This window comes from Thunnus maccoyii, chromosome 11 (assembly GCF_910596095.1).
Source record: "Thunnus maccoyii chromosome 11, fThuMac1.1, whole genome shotgun sequence".
NCBI classification, from domain to species: Eukaryota; Metazoa; Chordata; class Actinopteri; order Scombriformes; family Scombridae; genus Thunnus; species Thunnus maccoyii.
This window is the reverse complement of record NC_056543.1, coordinates 7,553,234-7,574,037: the sequence shown is the minus strand read 5'-3', so window position 1 is coordinate 7,574,037 and position 20,804 is coordinate 7,553,234. Positions and strand designations below refer to the sequence as shown.

At 39.0% G+C, this 20,804-nt stretch overlaps 1 protein-coding gene across 2 annotated transcripts in view; it reads right to left on the bottom strand.

The window, feature by feature from the left end:
- tfpia (tissue factor pathway inhibitor a) overlaps positions 1 to 20,481 on the bottom strand; it is a 40,958-nt gene extending 20,477 nt beyond the window's left edge. The window contains exons 1-2 of one of the 2 annotated variants that reach the window (XM_042426575.1): positions 20,423 to 20,481; positions 20,056 to 20,170 (exon numbers count right to left, since the gene is read on the bottom strand). In XM_042426575.1, the coding sequence (XP_042282509.1) occupies positions 20,056 to 20,143 (88 nt within the window). In that variant the 5' untranslated portion in view covers positions 20,144 to 20,170; positions 20,423 to 20,481. Of the gene's footprint in view, positions 1 to 20,055; positions 20,329 to 20,422 lie in introns of those variants that run through there. The other variant, XM_042426574.1, reaches the window with a different exon arrangement.
- Positions 20,482 to 20,804: the final 323 nt, after the last annotated feature.

Below are 20,804 nucleotides of genomic sequence, written 5' to 3'. Positions count from 1 at the left end.
TGTACTGAGTGAGCCCATATAGACAATGGCTGTGCAAAAGTTTTAGACACTTGTCTTGTCACTTGATGTTTAGATTCTTATCCATAATGCAATACCATCAAGGAGGCTTCTGATTGGTCCCACATTTATTCTGCAGCACAACAACAACCCCAAACATACAGCCAGAGTCATAAAGAATTATCTTCAGCAACAAAAAGAACAAGGAGTCCTACAACAGATGGTTTGGCCCTGATCTCAACATCATGGAGTCAGTCTGGGATTACATGAAGAGACAGAAAGTAGCTGAGACGCATAAATCAACAGAAAAACTGTGGCAACTTCTCCAAGATGCAAGAACTGACCTGCCAAGGACCTTGAAAACTGTGTGTAGGTGTACTGAGGTGAATTGGTGCCATTTTAAAGGCAAAGCTGCTCACACCAAATATTGATTTCATTTAGGTGTCTTCTGTTTATTGCATTTTGTATAAAGTTAAAAAGTTGATAAATAAAATTTACATGACATTATTTTTGAAGGCATCCTAACCTTACCTTAAGTGCATAAAATCTTTGCACAGTACTGCATATATACACTCACCGGCCACTTTATTAGGTACACCTGTGCAATCTAATGCAATTCAATACAACAGCTCTGCCATAAATTCTACATTTACAAAGCTTATACATTTTCAGTTTTTGATGACATTGTCAGAAAGGTGATAATCCTCCTTTATGTTTATTATTGAGGTCTTAGTGGGTGGTGGTGGTGGTGTACTGGAGCATATTATATTGAATGGTGTTCCTAATATTTTGTCCACTCCATTAACATACATGAGGAGGAACACTTCTCAGTATAATGCACTCCAGTACACCACCACCACCATTACAACTTCAATAATAAAGATAAAGGATAATTATCACCATTCTGACAATGTGTATATATATATATGTATATACATACATATATGTATATATTTGCACATATTTGCACACCCCTTGCGACGGCTCTGAATGCAAACAACCTTTCCAAGCAATCCCCAAATCCATCCAAAGCTCCAGATCTGTCATCAGGAATAAATATAGTCACACAAGGTGAATAAATATAGTCACACAATGCATCAGCAAAACCCTTGGAAGTGAACCAACAAATCAACCAGGTCTTTGAAATATGGACGATGCTGAATAGGGAAACAGATTTTAGATGCTTCAAATTTCCATTGGCAGCTGGTCTCCTGAGTATTGCTGACAGGCTCAGCTTGGCCAAGATTTGCACACACAGTTGGATAAAGATCTGAGTTACCCAACACGTGCATTGTGCCAAGCACCTCTGTAATTCCTTATATGGGCAGGTTGAATCGGTTTAAGGCCCAGTCCCAGCTTGTTTAGTGTACCAGAAGATTATCCTCTATCTTCATTTCTATGTCCTTTAGCATAAGGGACTTAAGCACCAACGGCACAACAGCTATGGAGCCAAAAAAAAACCAAAACAGAAAGAAAACCAGCCAGCCAGCCAATCATTGATGAGTCTGTTAAAGATAAAAAACCACAGAGCACTGTTATCAAGATGACAGTAAAGTATGATGTCCTAAAAAGATCAGCTGGGGAAAGTGAGACAGATGGAGAAAGAAACAGAGGAAAGGAGCTGAGCAATGCCACAGTTTTGTCAGCTCCCATTTATTTTGTCATCTGCTGTCTCATCTATATGGCTTTAAACTTTCCATTTTTCCTAACAATTAGAGTTGAAGTAGTGACATTCTTGAACCAAAAAACACAACCTAAACAAAGCTCATTGTAACAAAGGCAAGGATATTGCACATAACACAATAATAACAATACAATATATATAATATCATATATTATACACAATAATATTATGAAAAAAGCCCCAGAAACAGCTGGTATGGTTATATTAGTTTTATCAAATTTTAGTAAACAAAAAAAAAGTAGTTTTCATCAGTGACAGTCTCATTGTTGTCTTACATTTTTATTTTTTGTGTCTTCTAAGCATTTAGAGGCCACAGCTCTCGATAATGTTTCATTAGCATGCAAGCCTGCATGTTTTTGTAGTTTGTCTCACTTGTTATGTTGCCACTTCCAGTCCAATTCTCAATGGATTGTAGATGAATTTAGTGCATAAATCAGTTTCTTCCAAGAAATGGTAATATCACACATAATGTCACTGATTGCAAAAAGCTTCTTATTAAGGGTAGTGCAGGAGCTAGGCTACAGTGCGCAATTCCACAGATGCATGCAGGTCATTGAATAAGACTTTAGTTAAAACAATAATTAGTTAATAAGTCCATTAATCTGTCTTTTACGTTATTGTTTTGTTTTTATTCATTGATGAAAATTGTAAAGTACTTTTCAAAGGGTACTTTTCTAGTTTTTGTACAATTCTTATAATTTGTTACTTCAATAACATAAAAGTTTTAAGCATTTTTCAGCATCTGGATCCCAATCCACCATAAAATAAATATAGTGACTAATGATTCTGATTAGAATGTTTTTGTGAGGATAATTTTTAAATTCCAAGTGAGTCATACCCATCCATGTTCATTTAAAATACAACCTAACATCATCTGAAAATCTTCCTTTTGCTCATCTCCAGTAGTTTAACTTCTCACCTTGCTGCAGAAATGTATGAGTGTACTCCAGGGTGTTTCAGTACACCATGACATCACCAAACCCACCTGTGATGTCATGGTGTACTGAAACACCCTGGAGTACACTCATACATCACAGGTGGGTTTGGTTATAGATGTTACACATGTCCTCAAAGAAGGTGGTGCAACGCTTTAGAACAGACCTTAGACAGCAGTGAAACTCTGCTTTTCAGTCTGGTATAAGGTTACTTATTAAAGTCATCATTTGTGATTTTGGGCTGTATTACTAAAATTGACCTGACTTGACTATAACAATTTGGCAACCAGTTAAAAAAGTTGTGGTATATCAAACAACCTGGACTGAAAACCTCCATAGTTAAGGTATGACAGCCTGTATTTGTTAAGCATTTTGTTTTCTTTTCTTCATTGTTATTACTTTGGTTTAACCAATCATTAAAATATATGCCAAAGGTTTCACAGCATCATCTCAAATGTTGGTGAATTATTTTCAGTGAGTGTAATAACATGAACATACGATGCTTTTAAACGCTTGAAGTGGCATATTCAGGTTTTGACGTCATTAAAAAACACACAACATTGTTCGGACTCTACATGCGTAAAATCTCGAGTGCAAATCAGTAGTAAAGTTAGTCATCACTGTTGTTAGTCAACACCACTGTCTTTAGTGACTCACTTTGCTAAGTGTAAGCTGTTCTTGAGGTGAAGAGTACAAATTCCTTTAAATAAAAGTGATGTTTGATTGCAACACTTGGTCCAAGTATTACACGTATACTTTGGTGAAGAAACCAAAAGGGTGAATCAAGTCTGTCAGTGTAGATAGTCCTTCAATGTAAGAGCCATTATCTTTGTTTACCAGAGCCGTGCCCTGAGGCCAGTGGACAAAGGGCTGAGGATGAGTCACAGCCTGTCCCGAGGTTTTACAGTTGAACTCTGTACAAATGAGTCTACCATGATTATATGTATTTGTGTGTCTCAGTATGTGTGCACATTTTTTAAAACATGTATTGCATTTCTTTTTTTTATGTAGGTTTCAAGGCTGTCATTCTACTTACAAGACCAGAAGGAGCTCTTAGCAGGTTACTGTTTTAACCCTAAAAACACAACTGTAACAGAGTGCAAGGACTAGACGTTCAAAACTGTTGAGTACAAAAGTCTTGTTCTATAGAGTGCTGCATTGCAGGTTATTTCAAGCCTAAATAATTCTAGGGTACTAATTTTCTATCTGTCCATCCGACTACAGTTAGCAGTCCCAAAAGTGACCATTAAGTCCAGCTGAACATACATTCTGCTGTATTCTGAGTATTCTGCCATCTCATGTGTTGCTATAATTGAGTAACATATGTTGGCAGGCACTTCTCAGCTCCTGACAAGTGTCTCCCGACATTTACTACAGATATTGACCAGACACAGTCATCTGTCAAGAGGCCAAGTAATACAGTGTCACTGTGTGTCATGTTAGAAGATGGCCGGTCTACAAACGAAGTCTGAAAAATGTTTCAGAAAAGATATTTCCTTGTTCGCATAATGACTTGAGCTTGACAGGAGATTGTGTTGAGTACGTGAGTGAAAAACTGAATAAATCAAGGAACGCCTGTTACTCGGATACTTGGGTGTTTAATTTTTAAAAGAGAAAAGGCTTCAAGGATGATGACTTACCAATGGGTTCGCCAAATCTATCTCAGGTTATCCTTACACATTGCCCTAGTAAGTAGGGGCCCAGTAAGATGTAGGGATCCTATAACCAGAGCCAGTTTAAATGACCAAACATCTTAATCTGCTGGTTAATTTTGTTTGAGATGGCAAAATGTTAAAAATGTGATTATTTTGTTAGTTATTTTGATTTAATGTCTATTTTAAAAATGTGACACTATAGGCTACTGTATTTGTAAGACATTAAATCTGGTGTCTTTTTTTGTTCAAAGTGTTTCCTATCTTCAAATGTCTTGTTTTCCCAAATCTTTTATAATCTAGGCCATTTACATCAAGAAAATATGGTATGTACAATAATGTTGTATTTAAAAAATAATAGTTTTTGTCTTTCACTCACATTATGTCACATTAGCGCTGTTTGTATATCAAGCAACCACATGAGATGGTCTGACCTCTGGGTCCACAAACACCATAACCAGTATTATATTTTTTTATATAACAGATGCAGAGGAACAAACATATTCTAATTAGATTTATTCTAATGGAATGCAAAATTATGTCATAATGATAAATGGCTCAATTTTACTCTTTCACTCTCATTTTTACCACATAAACACCACATCTCAACAAAGTTCAGAAAGAAAACTGGCACTATTATTATTGAGTCAAACCGGTGAGTATTGTGGTTCATTATGGTTTCGTTTTAGATTTTATAACAGGAGGTTCTGAAAAATTGGATGAAATACAAGAAGAGCGAACATCTTTTCACACTACTAAAAAGAAGTAAGGGGAGCAATGTCATTGTCGTGTGAGTCACTACAAAGCTACTAAAATGCGGACGAGCCAAATACTGTAATAGCAAACCTGACTATGGCTTTTGAGCCGCTATAGAAAGATGGCCTCATTCCTGCAGTAACCTTGCATACAGCACTTCCATGGCACTTCATGTTAGCAGATCAAAGTGGGTTTCAAGTACCATCCAAAGCACTTTCTCCAGCATATCAAAGGAATCCCACTGAAACATGGACACGTTCATGCCTCTAGGAGAAATCTGTTGCCATTTCTACGAACAATAAAAGCTTTGAGAGCCCACATTGTGTGGCCGGGAGACATACTGGGGGCTACTCTGAAGACTGAGACACCTACTTGTGTTTGGGCAGCAACGGGCCTAGTCCTGTATAGCTCAGTACATGGAGCATGACACAAACTCTGCATGATTGGTGGTTTCAATGTTGCTTGAAACGCCCGTATGGGAAAAACTTGGCACAGATGAAAGATCATATAATATCTTTCACCACAAACTTACGCTACAGATCTCTGTACAAACCATTATGTATTTTATCTAGTATTGCTAAAAAAAATTGCGACAGTGCTCTCACTTTTGCTCTAGTAGCGCTGCAGGGAAACCTGTTTAATTATCTAAAAGGCTTGTGAGATCCATGCATTTTTAATCAGAGCCTGCGTGTTGGTGCGGCAGGTGGTGAGGGAGGAGGGATGCATTGAGCGAATTAATTGTTGCTCCACAACTCGATAGCTTTTGTAGACCCATTTGTCCTTGCCAGGCCAGATTTAAAATTCATTTCAGCTTGCCTTTTTCCAACCACAACCTCTGAAGTTTTTTTTGTCTTGCTCTTTCTGAACAGATAAATAAAACAAATACAAAGAAAAATCAGCCTTTTCATGGCTTTTAATTCTCTTTCCTGTATCTAGCACCTGCAAACTTGAAAAGGTGTTTTTATCAGATCCAACTCCCTTTTCTCTAATGTCAGCTCAGTGGTGGAAATTTCCACGCCCTCCCTTTGCAATGGCATTATCTCTCCTGGCTATATCTTAGTTGAGCCCCTACCTGTTTCCCACTTCCTCTTGATAACAAAACAATAGTGGGAACCAGAAATCCCTCTCGCTTCAGTGATTCTGCCAAATCCGGGCTTTGACATTTGCAAAGTCCAAGCGCTGCCACTACCGAACAATCCCACTCAATGCCAATTAAGAGTCTGTCTCGGCTGGTTTTCATCCGATCAATTGGACAAAGTGCATTTCCTGGACTACGCTCTAATGGGAGTGTGTGAATAGATGAGCTGCAGGTTAGTGACAAATATCCTGAAACTGGTCATGCCTTTGCAAGAAATCAAGCATACATCTGTAGGAGCAAAATAGTGTCTGGCCTTTTCTTCTTCTTGACAGAAAATGGCAACTTCTCAGTCCAGAAGGAGCATATGGCAGACAATGACGTGGGCATACGTTTACCATAAGTTGCACAGGCCTGTAGGGGAAAGAAGTACCAAGACACCATCTGCCAAATTGAGGGAGTCCCAATTACAAAACATTGAGTGAATTATTCAATGCATCACTAGCAATAACAACCGAATGATTCACAAGAGCAGAAGTGCTCTTGTGAAATTCCCTGCTTCAAGGAACAGATAACAGAAGAAACGGAAGAGAGAAAAGCCACAATGGAAGTCAGTCCTTGGCTAGCCGGATAATATGATTAAGGGGGAGTGAATTTTTAAGAAGTACTTTAGACATGACAGTAAAATATTTGACAGTGTTTCAGCTGTGTTTACTCACTAGGTCTATGAAGCTTCAATGCCAGTCCTATATGCCTCTGAATATCTATCTACTGTATATAACTTCTGTGCAGATTTGTTTGTTTTTCCAGCTCATGTACTAAATGACTTATTTGTCTCAAATCTTTAAGACTTAAATAACACTAAGCTCCTTTTATATATGTGTTGGATATTTGATTATCTCAACCAGATGACGTGAAGAAAATCTCACTGTACACTAATTCCCTGCATGTAATTACAACATAAAGTGGATGAAACTAAGCTGAAGTAGAATTTCACAGACTTCTATCCAACACATGCTGGAAGCAGGACAACACTGGAATGATCAAACATGACAGTCCACAAGACCGAAGGGGATAATTTCAAAGCCTTTCAGGGCCACTATAATGAGTGGCTGCACCTGTGCTAGCATCTGCCCTCTCACACCATTTGTCTAAGACACTGACCCCCAAAAATGGGAGACCAGCCAAGCCTGAAGAATTGCAGGTGGTTCACCTCCGCACACTGTGGTGCTGTTGTGCCATCAGGAGCTATCAGACTGATCATAACCTCCTGATTCTCTGCAAGGGAGCAGCAATCAGAGGCAGTGATGCATAGAGGGCAAAGTTCAAACAAATTAACCGTAACCTGAAAGGAGTGGAAATGCTATGTAGAAACCAGTCACACCTCATATATATAATTTCAGGCACAGCTAATATATACTGTTGGACGGTGAGGTCTGTGTCCTTATTGTTGTCTTGTGCTGGGGTTCATCAGACTGTAGATCAGTCCTAATTACAGTATACACACTAACACATTTTGAAACAATAGATAAGGGTAGCCTATGCAACACACTAACACACACACACACATTGCATGCAAAGCAATCTTATCCAATTAAATCATCCAAAACACAAGTACATCCACAAGTGGCAATGAAGACATATTGCACAACCATTAGGCCAACAAGATATTATCTTTTGGTCTTAAGTAGCTTGACATCTATATATATAAATGAGTGTTTGTGGTTTAGCCTACACTGAGGGAACTTAAATGTGTCTATCAAAGGATAAAAGCTGGAATTAGATGTGAAGGAGATGTGTAAGCACAGACTGCATATAGACTTCCTGGAGAGGTGGATAATCTTTTACTCCTATAATTTTCACTGCAGATCAACCAGACAATTTGAGATTTTAATTATGCTGACCATTATAATAATAAGAGATTATATCTTTGTATACTTTCAAGAAACTATACAGAATACACCCTCTGCCACTCATTCAAAAACTAGTTTGAAACAGACAGACAAACTGTTAACATGGGGGAAATATTAGCCTTTGAGTGTTGTTGCATATCTGCTGGAAAATCTAATTGTTTTCTTCAGAATTTGACTTAATCATAAGCTAAATAATTTCAAAAACAAATCTTAAAACACCCATATTGCAGTCTTTGCAATAACATTATATAGTGTGTTATTGCAATATCATGAATTCAGTATGAATTCAATATAAGCCTTGTCCTATCTCTACCATCACACCTTTACAATGTGTGAGCAGTGTCATCAGCAGGAAATCACATAATTCTCACAGGATAGGACCACACCACGGGTTTTTCAAGAGCAGCTACTGTGACCATCACCCTTAAGAAAATAAAAACCTGTTGTTTTTCAAATTGCAAGCATCACATGTTGAGTAGCCTAGCTAAAGCAATTTTTTTTCCCCTAAATGCATCTTCAGTACCTTAAATACAATGAAGCTGTCATTTTACATATTTCGAATGGACTTTCAATGACTCTACAGACTGTAGCCATGAATGTTTGTGTCTTAGCCTTCTCTCCTTTGATGCGGATCTGATTACACAGTTGAATCAATGGGACAGACAGAAAGCGAGACCAAGTGGCTCATTCCCCGTCTGTACAAATGTCATCCTCGACCAGTTGTACTGTAGATGCACTCTTGATTAGATGAGAGGATCGATACCGCAGTCCTTTCTTGCGATGCAGGTTATCATTCAAAGAATACAAGCGAGAAAAAAGGGCGAATGCTTCTTTCATTGGCAATTGGTGAGCTTCAATGAGACAGAGAGTTTAGTTTGACAGCATGCTTTACTGTGAGGGATTAACCCCGTTGCTGCTGGGGTCACACATAAGGAGGAAATGATTACACATGAAATGCACCTAAAGTTAAGCTGAGATTTTGTTTTATCTTCAATGTTCCTGCCATTATTGTAGAATTCTCAACAGAAACGATTAGCAGAATCCACTGGAGCATGAGGGATGAGTCCCCAGTTCTGTAAAAAGGGAGTAATACTGGTACCAGTGCTTATTTTAAGCCTGTAAAAGTTACTGTTTTTTCTTTGAAAAATTCACAAATGGTGCAGCGCCAACTTATGCAGTCTAAAATGAGAAGAGAACAAAGAGGCAGTGTATGATCTATCTGAAGTGTTACAAATATAGAGGAAAAACTTACTTTTATGTAGAAAGTGCAGGAATTAGTGTGTTTTATTAATAGAAAAAAAACATGAAAAAGAAAACAGCACACAGAATTTTTGCCGTTATCGGAGCTGTGTGTTTGTCATGTGTTGTGGGTTTCATGATAATAACGGTGGAAGTTGGAAAGGAGACGTAGGAATTTAGACTATGTGGTTGTTTTACACAGGTTTTTAAAAATGGTGATTGCTGGTGCTGCATCGGCTCATGTGTTCAATCAATCACCGTACACTTATGTCCCTCAAGGTCCCTCTTTTGCTGGGACAGTACCTACCCTGAAATAGGAGCTAAAAAAAGTCCCTCAAAACAGCGTTCTAAGAACTATGATCATTCTCAGTTTCTGCAGTGCGAACACAATAAAAAGGGGGTAGTTCCTTCGACAGTTTTCAGAACTATGAAAATGTTCCTCCGGTCCATTGACCCTTTCTTTTAGTCCTTGAACCTTTTGTATACGCTGACATTAGCTGTTATGGATGAGAGCAAAGGTGTCTGCAAAGCCTTTTATGATGACAGGTAGTTTATTCTGCAATGTGATATCAAGATGTATTGGGTTGAATTTTTATGGCAGCACTAATATGAGCTATTTCCCTAACCTTGAAACCTGCTTTGTAATTTCTTACATTCCTTGCTAAATATATTGAAAACAAAATTATACATTAACGCCATTACTTATCTCAAGCTATATTTCTATTTTAAGCATCTGTACATTGCTCATTTCCAGACTGACTTAACATAACTGTTATCTTCTACAAGTTGAGTATCCTGTAAGACTCATAACTTCCTGAAACCCTCTCCCTTAAATAAAGCGTACAGTTATCGTCTGTACGACTCATACAGGAAACATTACCATAGTCTTATCCATTAGCAGATGACCAGTTCTAATTTCTTGCAAAAACTTTCCAGACTCAGATAAAATACTGGTAAATGTGTGAGTCATGCAACAGGACTACATCCCTAATAAGTATCCCTGTTGGTGTCATTCACCCCTAATGCAAAATGTACAAAATGTGAAATGTTTATCCAGTTATGTGTCAACATTTCAGAAAATTAAGCTTCCTGTAAGCTACAGAGAGACAGTATTAATGAATCCCTTGCTGCAGACTCTATTGTGTACAGACTGTCCTTCAAGATACAGCAACACTGTACATACAGACAGATGAAGCAACGTTTGAACAAAAGGCTTACTTTGTTTTTTGCTTCGGGAATAATTAAAAACACCCCAACCAGAAAGTAAACACACCATTCCCTCAAGTTATACAAGCACCATATGTGCCAATTTTTAACCAACCACAGTTTATCAAAGTAGGAAATCTAGCTTTCACTGGAAGAAATCTGGCCCCCATCAGGACAATCAGTGTAATCTTACACATTAAAAATTCTCACATCAGACACAGCATCCATCATCTGTTCTAGTGTTGTCGATACTGTACCACTCCTGTCTGAATGATTAAATTTGAGTGAAACAGCTTGGCCTTTAATTCACCTGCTCTAATCAATTCAATCTGTGTTCTATTGTCTGTGATAATGCTGGGTTATTGTGCCAAAGTGCAGCATCCTTTCAACTCAAACTGAAACCAAAAGGAACCAGTGTCAACAGGAAAAAAATCAGGGAATTGACCATTTAGAGCAAATGGTTTTACATTTAGTGGAAAAGGCTTTGCTTTTTGAGGGAGCTCTCAAAGAATCCAAGCAGCGACGAGTATTTTGTTTACAGAGCTAATCCCCCTATAATAAATATAAATGATCATTAATCTTAGTTAAAGCTATAATATGAAATACCACATTACAAGGAGGTTAGGGCGGTGGAGGGAGCTGCGGCAGCAAACAACATTGTCAAGATCATGAACAGCAGAGTAAACAGGTTATAATTTTCACACTGTGCACCTGAATGAATATGATTGGATGTTACAGGCCACACAAACTGTGAATGACCCAATGATTGCATATTAGAAACAGCTGATGCCAAGCGAGTCTAACTAACGATGTGCTTCATTAATTTGTGCCTTACCTTTGCTCCTGGGATTAAATAACATGTACTGTAAAGCTGCAACTACAGATTATTTTCAATATCAGTTAATATTTTGATTTTTTTTTTTTTTAATAGTTTCCCAGACCCTAGAGCGAGATCTTCCAGTGTCTTGTTTTGCCCAGCCAAATTTCTACAGGCGATAGTGCACAAGACACACAGATTATCCTGCGGCTCAGGCTCCTCTGAGTGCATTTGTCATCTCCCTTGCTTTGTCAAGCCTGAGTGGACAGGCACTTCCTCATACAGGACACAACTTCACCATATTACCATGCAGTCGCCCTTTTATCTGGAAGTAGGAGGTTTGATGCTCAGGACCAATTCCCACAAAGCAAAATCTTCTATCTGAGAATCTTTGCTCTACATAGAGCATGATAAATCACATGTGAACATGTTGTGTTATTATATATTATTCAAAACAAAAAGCTTTAAGTTCACTGACTAACTCAGTATTGTCATTGACTCTCCCCCGTATTCTTGTCTTTGTTTTATTACACCCACTCGTGCCCGGAAAACTCAACTCAACTAGCAGTCTAAACTACAATTTCTGCTTTTTTTTCTGCTGTACACCAAGCTGTCCTTGATTTTATATTATAAAGCAGATGAATCAGCAGGGACTTTTGAACTCTACAGTCTGTGGCACTCGAGTAAAATCACAAGTTGTTCCATGTCAATTAGGTTACATAATGCAAGTGTCATAATGAGTCCACTCCAACTCAGCTATGACGCATCCTTATACAGCTGTGTGCTCATATACAGTATCAGTACACATATTATATTGCATTGTATACTCAATGTATGACGTTTAATTAGTCTCATAACCCCACACTTAAAAACCAGGTGACTGCACGTGATATGAGTGCACAGAACAGTATCTGCAAGTGGAACACCATCCTGTAGGGGGAGCATTTCTGCTCCGTGTGCACAAATGCGTTCCTATGAGCATGGGGTTGTGACGAGCATGAGCTCGACCCTCCCTACATGCTCGCAACTGCTCAACACTTGCTTGCTTGTTAAATTGACTTTTGAGACTTTGGAGGTGAGGATGGAATAGACAGTCCGCTCTTTTGATTGGTCACTTTGAATACTGATCGTGACTTTTGACTGGCTGTTTGGTTTGATCACTGACATAGTCGAAGACAGGCAGTTGCCTGAGAGAACAAAGGGAAACATAGATAATGATATTTAGCTGCTGATCCTTTGTTTTTTCACCACTTACACTTACGAAGATGTGTTAGACATCATAGCAAAAGCCTTAATGCTGTTTAAACCCGCTTTCCAATTTGTGAAACCTTTATTTTGCTTATGAAAACAGAAAAAAGGGCGATTTCACTGATATTTCTCCATCCAGACCACATTAGACCAGGTCTAGATCAAAAACCACTATACTTAGACCTGTCAAATCTGGACTAGATTACCAAGGATTAATGAGACTCTAGAGACTAATTAAAACACAATTTCAGATTTGTGAAACCTTTATTCTATATGTGAAAACTGAAAAAGGACAATTTCAATGCTTTTTTCCATCCAGACCACATTAGACAGATTAGACAGTTACTCTATAAAGATATTGTGTGAACGTATTTGAAAAGGTAAAAATAAGTTTTCTACCTTTGTTTGAGAAAGAGGAGCTCTACAGTAACCAATATAACCAATGAAATGGAGAGACGGGGGATAGTGCTATGAATTTCTAGCCGCAAGATAAGTGAAATCACTCTTTTTTGTTTTTTCACAAATGGAGTAAAGGTTTCACAAATCTAAAACTGTGTTTTAATGACTCTCTAGAGTCTCCTTGGTAATCTAGTCCAGATTTGACAGGTCTAAGTATAGTGGTTTTAGATTTAGACCTGGTCTAATGTGGTCTGGATGGAGAAATAACACAATGTCTAACATTTTTTCATAAGTGTAAGTAGGGAAAAAACAGAGAATCAGCTGCTAAATACCATTACTTATGTTTCCCTTTGTTCTCTCAGGCAACTGCCTGTCTTTAACTGTGTCAATGATCAAACCAAACAGCCAATCAAAAGTCATTGTCAGTATTCTAAGTGACCAATCAAAGGAGCTAACTGTCTATTCCATCCCACCTCCAAAGTCTCAAAAGTCAACTTGACCAGCGAGCGAGTGTTGAGCAATTGCAAGTATGTATGCGTTACTGCATTCGTGCATGCAGAGCAGAAATGCTCCCTTGCAAGGATGTTTTTCCACTCGCGGATACTGTTCTGGCACTTACATCATCTGCACACACCTGGTTTTCATGTGCGCATGTTTTGAGACTAATTAAACGCCATATCACTGTACTGTTTGGAGACAGTGAAAGAAAAAGACAGAGACACCAAACACATGACAACTAGACTACCAGTGTAGTAGCTAGAGGTGTCACCTCAAGTAGTTTTCAACCCCTTGCATCTGGGAAGTACCATAACCTACAGAGATAGAGGGAGGGAGCATGCCGGGAATGTCAATACTATAGGCCACAATCACCAATGGGATTCAATCAAGTATGTTTTTCCATCTCAGAATGTTGTCATATACTGAGATTCAGACAAGGCAGCAATGATCAGGAAGCTGAAGAAATGACTAACAAAGACCACTCTGAGTGCTGATATTAATGGAAACTAAAAGGGAGCAAATTGCTCATTTCCACTGCTCATTATATATTTCATCCATGCAGCCTGCTGTTGGCACCACAACTGTTTTTAAAGCAGGCCCTCTTTAAAATTCAGACAAAACAGACAAGATGGGACCATTTTGTGTAGACAACCTTATTTAAATGAAATAGGGTTGTCTGCATGCTACATCCCAGCCTTCAAGAGACTAAAAGCAGAATATTTTGGATCAAGAGCAAGTCAAGTCTCAAGTGTTTGACTTAAATAAAAAGGCTGCACTGGAAAAGGTTTTTCAAGTCTACCAATCCTTCAATGCTGATGACAATAACACAAAGGCCAAATACTTGCGCTGAATGTCCAGTTGGAAGTAGTGAACGTTGTTGTTCATCTAAAAGCCTAAAAGCTAACATTTGAATATGTTTAATTGTGCAAGAAAACATCACAATGACTTTGTGTCCATTTGGAACATTGTAGAGTTCTATAGATCACAGAACCTGGGTTTTCAATTCGGTACATCCCTGTCAACATTTAGGCCAAAGCTTTAATGATTAAGCAGAATTCTACAGACTCGAAACTGCTTTACTAGTGAAAAAAAGACAAAACATAAATGGAAATCAAGCCTTACTGACAGCTCAAGCAGCTCACTGTAAGCAGCTGTTTGCTGAATTCAATTTTAAGTTTGTCTAACTTACTTAGGCTAAGTTCAGTTGGCTCTCCATGTTTTACAAATTGATAGTATTAGTTCAGTTAACATTTAGGCAGCCTGGTCACTCATATTTTTAGGTTGAAACAACTTAATTTGTTATTCATATGTATTAATATTTTTACAGTGTTCTATGGTGTGCTGTCAGTTATCCATGACAGTTTAGCAGCGCTCCAAAAGGAAACACTGCACACAGGGCAGCATTTTCAGTATTTATGGGTCATCAAGTCAAATATCTTAAGTTTTTTGCCTTCAAGTCTCAAGACAAGTTTCACACAGCCAAGTCTGACTTGCAAGTCAAGTTGCAAGTCTTCATTTTTGCGACTGGAGTCCAATTCTACAGTCTACAGCTACTGTTTAAATGTAAACTAGGATGGATTCTGCAGTAGTCAGTTTTATAAAGAAAAGTTAACTAAGATATAATTAAATGAATAGGCATAACAAACTAAATAATTAAAACTGACAAATAAGACTCAACAAATATCATGCACAAAATGCAGAAACTGAACTCAAGTAGAAAGTGGGAATGGATGCATGCTTGTACATGCAGAGAAGAGACAGAGCATAGTGAATTGCATCATTCGGAGAAAATTTCATGCAGTTTAATTCATTAATAGTCTGTATTATAGTGCTGGTGTCGCCCCCAGATAGAGCCACTGCTTTTGCTGCAGCGTAAATTGCTTCTAGGTGAGATTCATGTTGAGACGAAACCGACATTTTCTCATTAAAAAAACTGAAGGTTTTCATGCTGGTGAGTGGAGAAAACGTTAGATAACACCTAATAATTGGCATGGCAGAGGAGTGTCTACACTTTCCAGTTATAGGTGTATTCATCTAATGGAGTCAAATGGTTTTTAGTGACAGTTTAGGCGAGTACTTTTCTGAAGTCTACTCTTTCTTGCACACGCTAATTTAAGATGGCACATGCTGCACAGTATCATTTCTGTCTATGGCCTGAGGCTTCCTAATAAAAGGACCACTTCAAACAGCAAGTGAGCATCTAATTAAATTTCTCCACAAATTAATGAGACACAATGTTTACGCCTCCGTGAGATGATTAGCGAAGTCTACCAAGACCATGCACCAATGATACTGATGTTAAGTTTCACAGAGGTCCAGCGAGTCCTTTATTATCTTATGTGCTGCCCGGGCTTATGTGCTGCTACATTCTACTCATTTTATTTGGGTGTTTTAGTTCTGTATTAATTGCTGTTTGTTCGTTTTTGTGAGAGCAACATTAGGTCAAGGACTTTATGGTGACTTTTGCGCAAGTTCTCCTCCTAACGCTGATTGTTTTGGAATTCCTTAAAACATGCCAAACAATTCCAGCATGCGTGGCGACTCAGCTACCTATCTCCTACACCAGAGATATACTGCTGTCACTCCGCTCTGCTTGATTTACTCCCCCCACGGACCTGCCCGAAGCTGTGAAAGTGCAGCCTGAATGATGCAGACGTCAGCGGAGAAGAGGCAGACGAGGGGGGATGATACAGCTCCTCAGATGACGGAGAAACAGACCTCCATTGCCCTCCATGATACCATGCAACGCTAGGTCACTCAGAGGCAAAATGGAGGAACTCTGAATCAACGCCTGGACATGTTTTGAGTATCATGAATCAAGTGTCATGGTGTTAACAGAAACCAGGCTCCACAAGGATATCCCCAACTCCCTCGTTGAAGCTGAGGTTTTCTCTCTCATCCGTGCGGACAGAAACGACTCATCTGGGAATGACAGGGGTGGAGGCGTCTGTGTGTTTGTGAGTAACAACTGGTGCAAACAATACATGGTAAGAGGAACTGTCTGTATCTGGTGAACTTCTTTGTCAAAATATGACACCGTTTTACCTCCTGAGGGAGTTTGGGAACATTATCATCTGTGCGGTTTATATCCCACCCAGCAGGAATGCGGCAAGAGCTGCAGCCCGCATAGCAGACTGTGTTCGCCATCAGCTGCAGCGTACACCTGGGGCCCCTATTTTCTATTCTGGGTGACCTTAACCACTGCAAACTTGAGCTATCATGTCAAATGTAAAACACAAGACAACAAGATTTTAGACAAATATTATGTTAAAAATGCTTACACAGCTAAAACCAAACCATCTCTGGCAAACTCTGACCACAACACAGTACATCTAATACCAACATATAAGACTGTGTTTAAATCCAGCAGACCACAGGTTAAAATAGTGACCGTGTGGTCAGAAGATAGCATAGAGACAATGAAAGGATGCTTCATGCGCACTAACTGGAATATTTTCACAACACAAATATAGATGAGGCTGTTGAGAGGGTAACCAGTTACATAAACATGGATAGCATGGTCATCAAAAAAGGCCATTATTGTGTATTCCAACAACAAACCACACATAGCAAAAAAGAACTGTATCAACAGGAAGAAAGCAACCTTCAGAAATTGCAACTGCATGTAGCTGAAAACCCAATCAAATGTTAAGGGAGGCCAGGAGGCCACAAAAGGATGTGATACAACAAAATTTCACCACAACGAACTCCAAAAAACTGTGGGATTCTGCGAACTAACATGACTGACATGGAACCAAGTAAGAAGCACCTCATCACCACGGATGATCTTCAGAAAGCCAAAGAACTAAACTTTTACCTCAGGTTTGAGACTCAGGATTTCACTCAGGATTATAACACTATGCTAGAGACCATTTCAAGTGACTCTGGCACCAGGTTGGTTGTGGACCGACACAAGGTCCAGTCATTCTTCCGTCAGGTACGCGCCTAGATGACAGTCCGTTTGTCGAAGTGTCCTTGGGCAAGATACTGAACCCCAAATTGCTCCCAGTGTGTGAATGTGTGCATGATCAGAAACTCCTCCTGATAAGCAGGTTGGCAGCCTCTACATGACTATGTGTGTGAATGGGTGAATGTCAGCATATAGTGTAAAGCGCTTTGAGTGGTCGGTAAATTAGAAAGGTGCTATATAAATGCAGTCCATTTACCATTTACTTATGCACGCCTGCTTTTTGTTGATTTTAGTTCAGCTTTTAACACCATCTATTCTATTATCTATTGATTCAGAAAATGAAACAGATGAGTGTGAACCCTTTTATTATTAAATGGTACTTCTTTTCTGACAGATTGTACCCAGCATGTAAAGGTCAACAACACCCTCTCTGACACCAAATCAATCAGTAAAGGTGCCCACCAGGGTTGTGTGAGCTCTCCAGTGGTTTTCACATTATATACAAATGAATGTGTGCGCATACACCTGGATAAATACATACTTAAATTCTCTGATGACACTGTTATCTTTAGTTTATTGCACAGTGACAATGATACATCAATGACAATGATACCTACATTGATGTACCTCGTTTTGAACGTGAAGAAAACTGAAGAGATAGTGTTTGACCCTATGGTAGTAGGTGACCACAGCCCGGTGATTATCCAGGTATGGTCTCTTATAAGTATCTTGGTGACCATATTGATAACATGTTTACCTGGCAAGCCCATGTAGACAGCCTTCGCTCCAGGCTACAGCAGATGTTGTACTTTTTGAGAAGGCTCAGAGTGTATGGGGTTGACCAGAAACTTATGTATCTGTTCTACCAGGCAGTCTTGGAGAGCCTAATCAGGTATGGGACACAGGCATGGTACGGTAACCTCTCAGTACAGTTTCAATCTAGGCTTGCCTGTCTTGTTCAGACTGTCATGAAGGTCATAGGGAAGAAAGAACACCAGTCCCTTCAATCTCTATACAAGCGGTCTATGCTAAGAGGAGCACAGAGAATACTTGCTGATCCATCCCATGTTCTCCACTCTGAGTACAAGCTTTTACCCTCTGGCAGACAATACAGAGTACCCAAGTGAAGACTCAGTAGTTTTAAAAACTCATTAATGTTTTCTTCTATTAACATCTATTAACAAAAAAGGACACAGTACGAGCCATAGAGGCCATAGTCCCCAAAGGGACTTGTTCAGATGGATGGGTTGTGCAATATGTTGTTTTAAAGTTGTGCAATGTTGTTTTAAAGTTGTACAATATGTTGTTTTAAAGTTTTTACTAACGGCACTTGAATGTATGTACAAATGAATACTATGAATATTAGTATGTGGCTGACTGTATCACATGTCTATGTACTCACATGCCCAGAGCTCAGTTTTGCCCCAGGCCATACTAGGGAGTTAATCCAGCCCTGGCAGAACTGATCACAGTCAAACCAAGCATGACGAGCAAACCAACCTTTCTTAGCTCTTAATGGACCTTAATAAAGAAGTAGTGTTACAAAAAATTTAAGAAAAAGCTTCATTGTGTAATTAAGTATTTTATGAACAATGCTCACAAGAATCGTATTTACTTGTAAAATGTTTCTAGAGGCAATAAAATGTTTTATTTTCTCTTCATAGGAAGGTTTTCAGCTTTCATGCTTTAGTATCAATTCTGCTCCATGCTCCATAACTGTCCATGTTCCTTCCATTCAGGGAAATGCATAGCGTAAATCAGGCTGTATTTCACAGACAGATAAGAGACATTGACATTAAAGGAACACAGTGAATATTGAAGTTCATCACCAAACCTCTCCACTGCCTTCAGCCAATATATGACCTCACATACTTGGTATGACCTTTCTGGACTTTCCTTTTAAGCACACAGCTTTCATTACTGAAGTCAGACCAGCTCAGTATTTGCTCGCAGGGATGGAGGAATAGTAGAGGAGTATTACAGTTTCTCCTCCACTTTGGAGCAGACCCTATACCTTTCAGTGCTTGTATCTGACATCCAATCCCAACAGACTCATTTTCGCCTGCGAGGCTGTTGTTGGGACATGACAGGACAGGAGGAGGTGCCAGGCGGTTCAGGTATGGGTCGTGGCCGGTATGAGAATTACTGACGGTGTGGACTTTGGCCCTTCCTGACGCCACAACTCTGCCCTCACTAATGAGGAATTAAAAGGCCTCCAAATAATACAACAAAACAAGCCCAGTAGAGCGTAAACTGTGGTGTTGGTACGAACAGGAATTCAATATAAGTATTAGAATATGGATCCGGTATTATCAGTGTGTGGAGTATTACACATAATCGATAACTGCACGATCTACTATTTACTATTTACGATTTACTACTTTAAAGGGGTTAGCCCGTTTTACGCGTCACTTTCGTTTGAAAATATGTTTACGCTAAAAATTTAGAAGATATCAAACCAGTAACGTTGAATATTATAAGAATATCACGTATTACATTGTATATCCAAAGTCACATCATAAATAAACTGAAGCCGGAACAAATTGTCTAATAGTGTGAATATGTAGGAATTATAAACTTTACATTCAGCTTCCAGTTACGCACGCGTTTCGGAACGAAAACTTTTCCTTTAGGATGTGTCACCACTCAGTCGTACTGTATACACGGTGAACACAGTTAAAATAACAATCTTCACATCCCTATATATATTTTTTCAAGCATCTTACCTCCTCTATCTCTGCTGCAAGAGCCAAAAGTGGCGACACAGGCGAGTGAAACGGAGCACAAAATCCACCACTTGTTGGACAGAGCCATGCTGGTGAACCGGGGGGCTGATCCACACTGAATGTAAAGTTAAGAGGAAAACTTCATCAAGTTGAAGGGCTGAAGTTGTGTAGGCTATGTGTGGGTGCGTACTTCCGTCTGATAACACTGTGCCAGTCTGCAGGCACTGTGAAATTGAAATTTCCAGTAATTTCCTGGAGGGACAATTCCACAAAAGGAAATAAAAAAAAAAAAAAAAGTTCCCCCCACCGACTCATATCGTAAATGAAAACCAGTGAATTATTTATTTATATTATGTTATCATATTACCCGTCTTCACCTTATATCATTTCGCCATAGCCTATAAAGAGTATGACGTGTATATTATAGCCTAATAATAATAATAGGATTGTGGGCAACCTGCACAACTGCGTCTCAGTGGAAAACTTGGTCTTGACAGTCTCTCTCTCTCTCTCTCTCTCTCTCTCTCTATCTCTGTCTCTCTCTCTCTCTCTCCCTCTCTCGCTGAGCCGATGAACTGTAGCGAGCTTGGCCGCCGTTTGCATCTTTTCAACTCTCAACAACACTTTAATCCACAGCATTTCATCTCTCTGTGATGAGAAATATTCTTCTGAGGCCCATTACCCGGACTCAGCTGTCTGTTTCTTTCAAGAAATTCGTACCCGAGTCCTATGGAGGGTTTTTTTTTTTT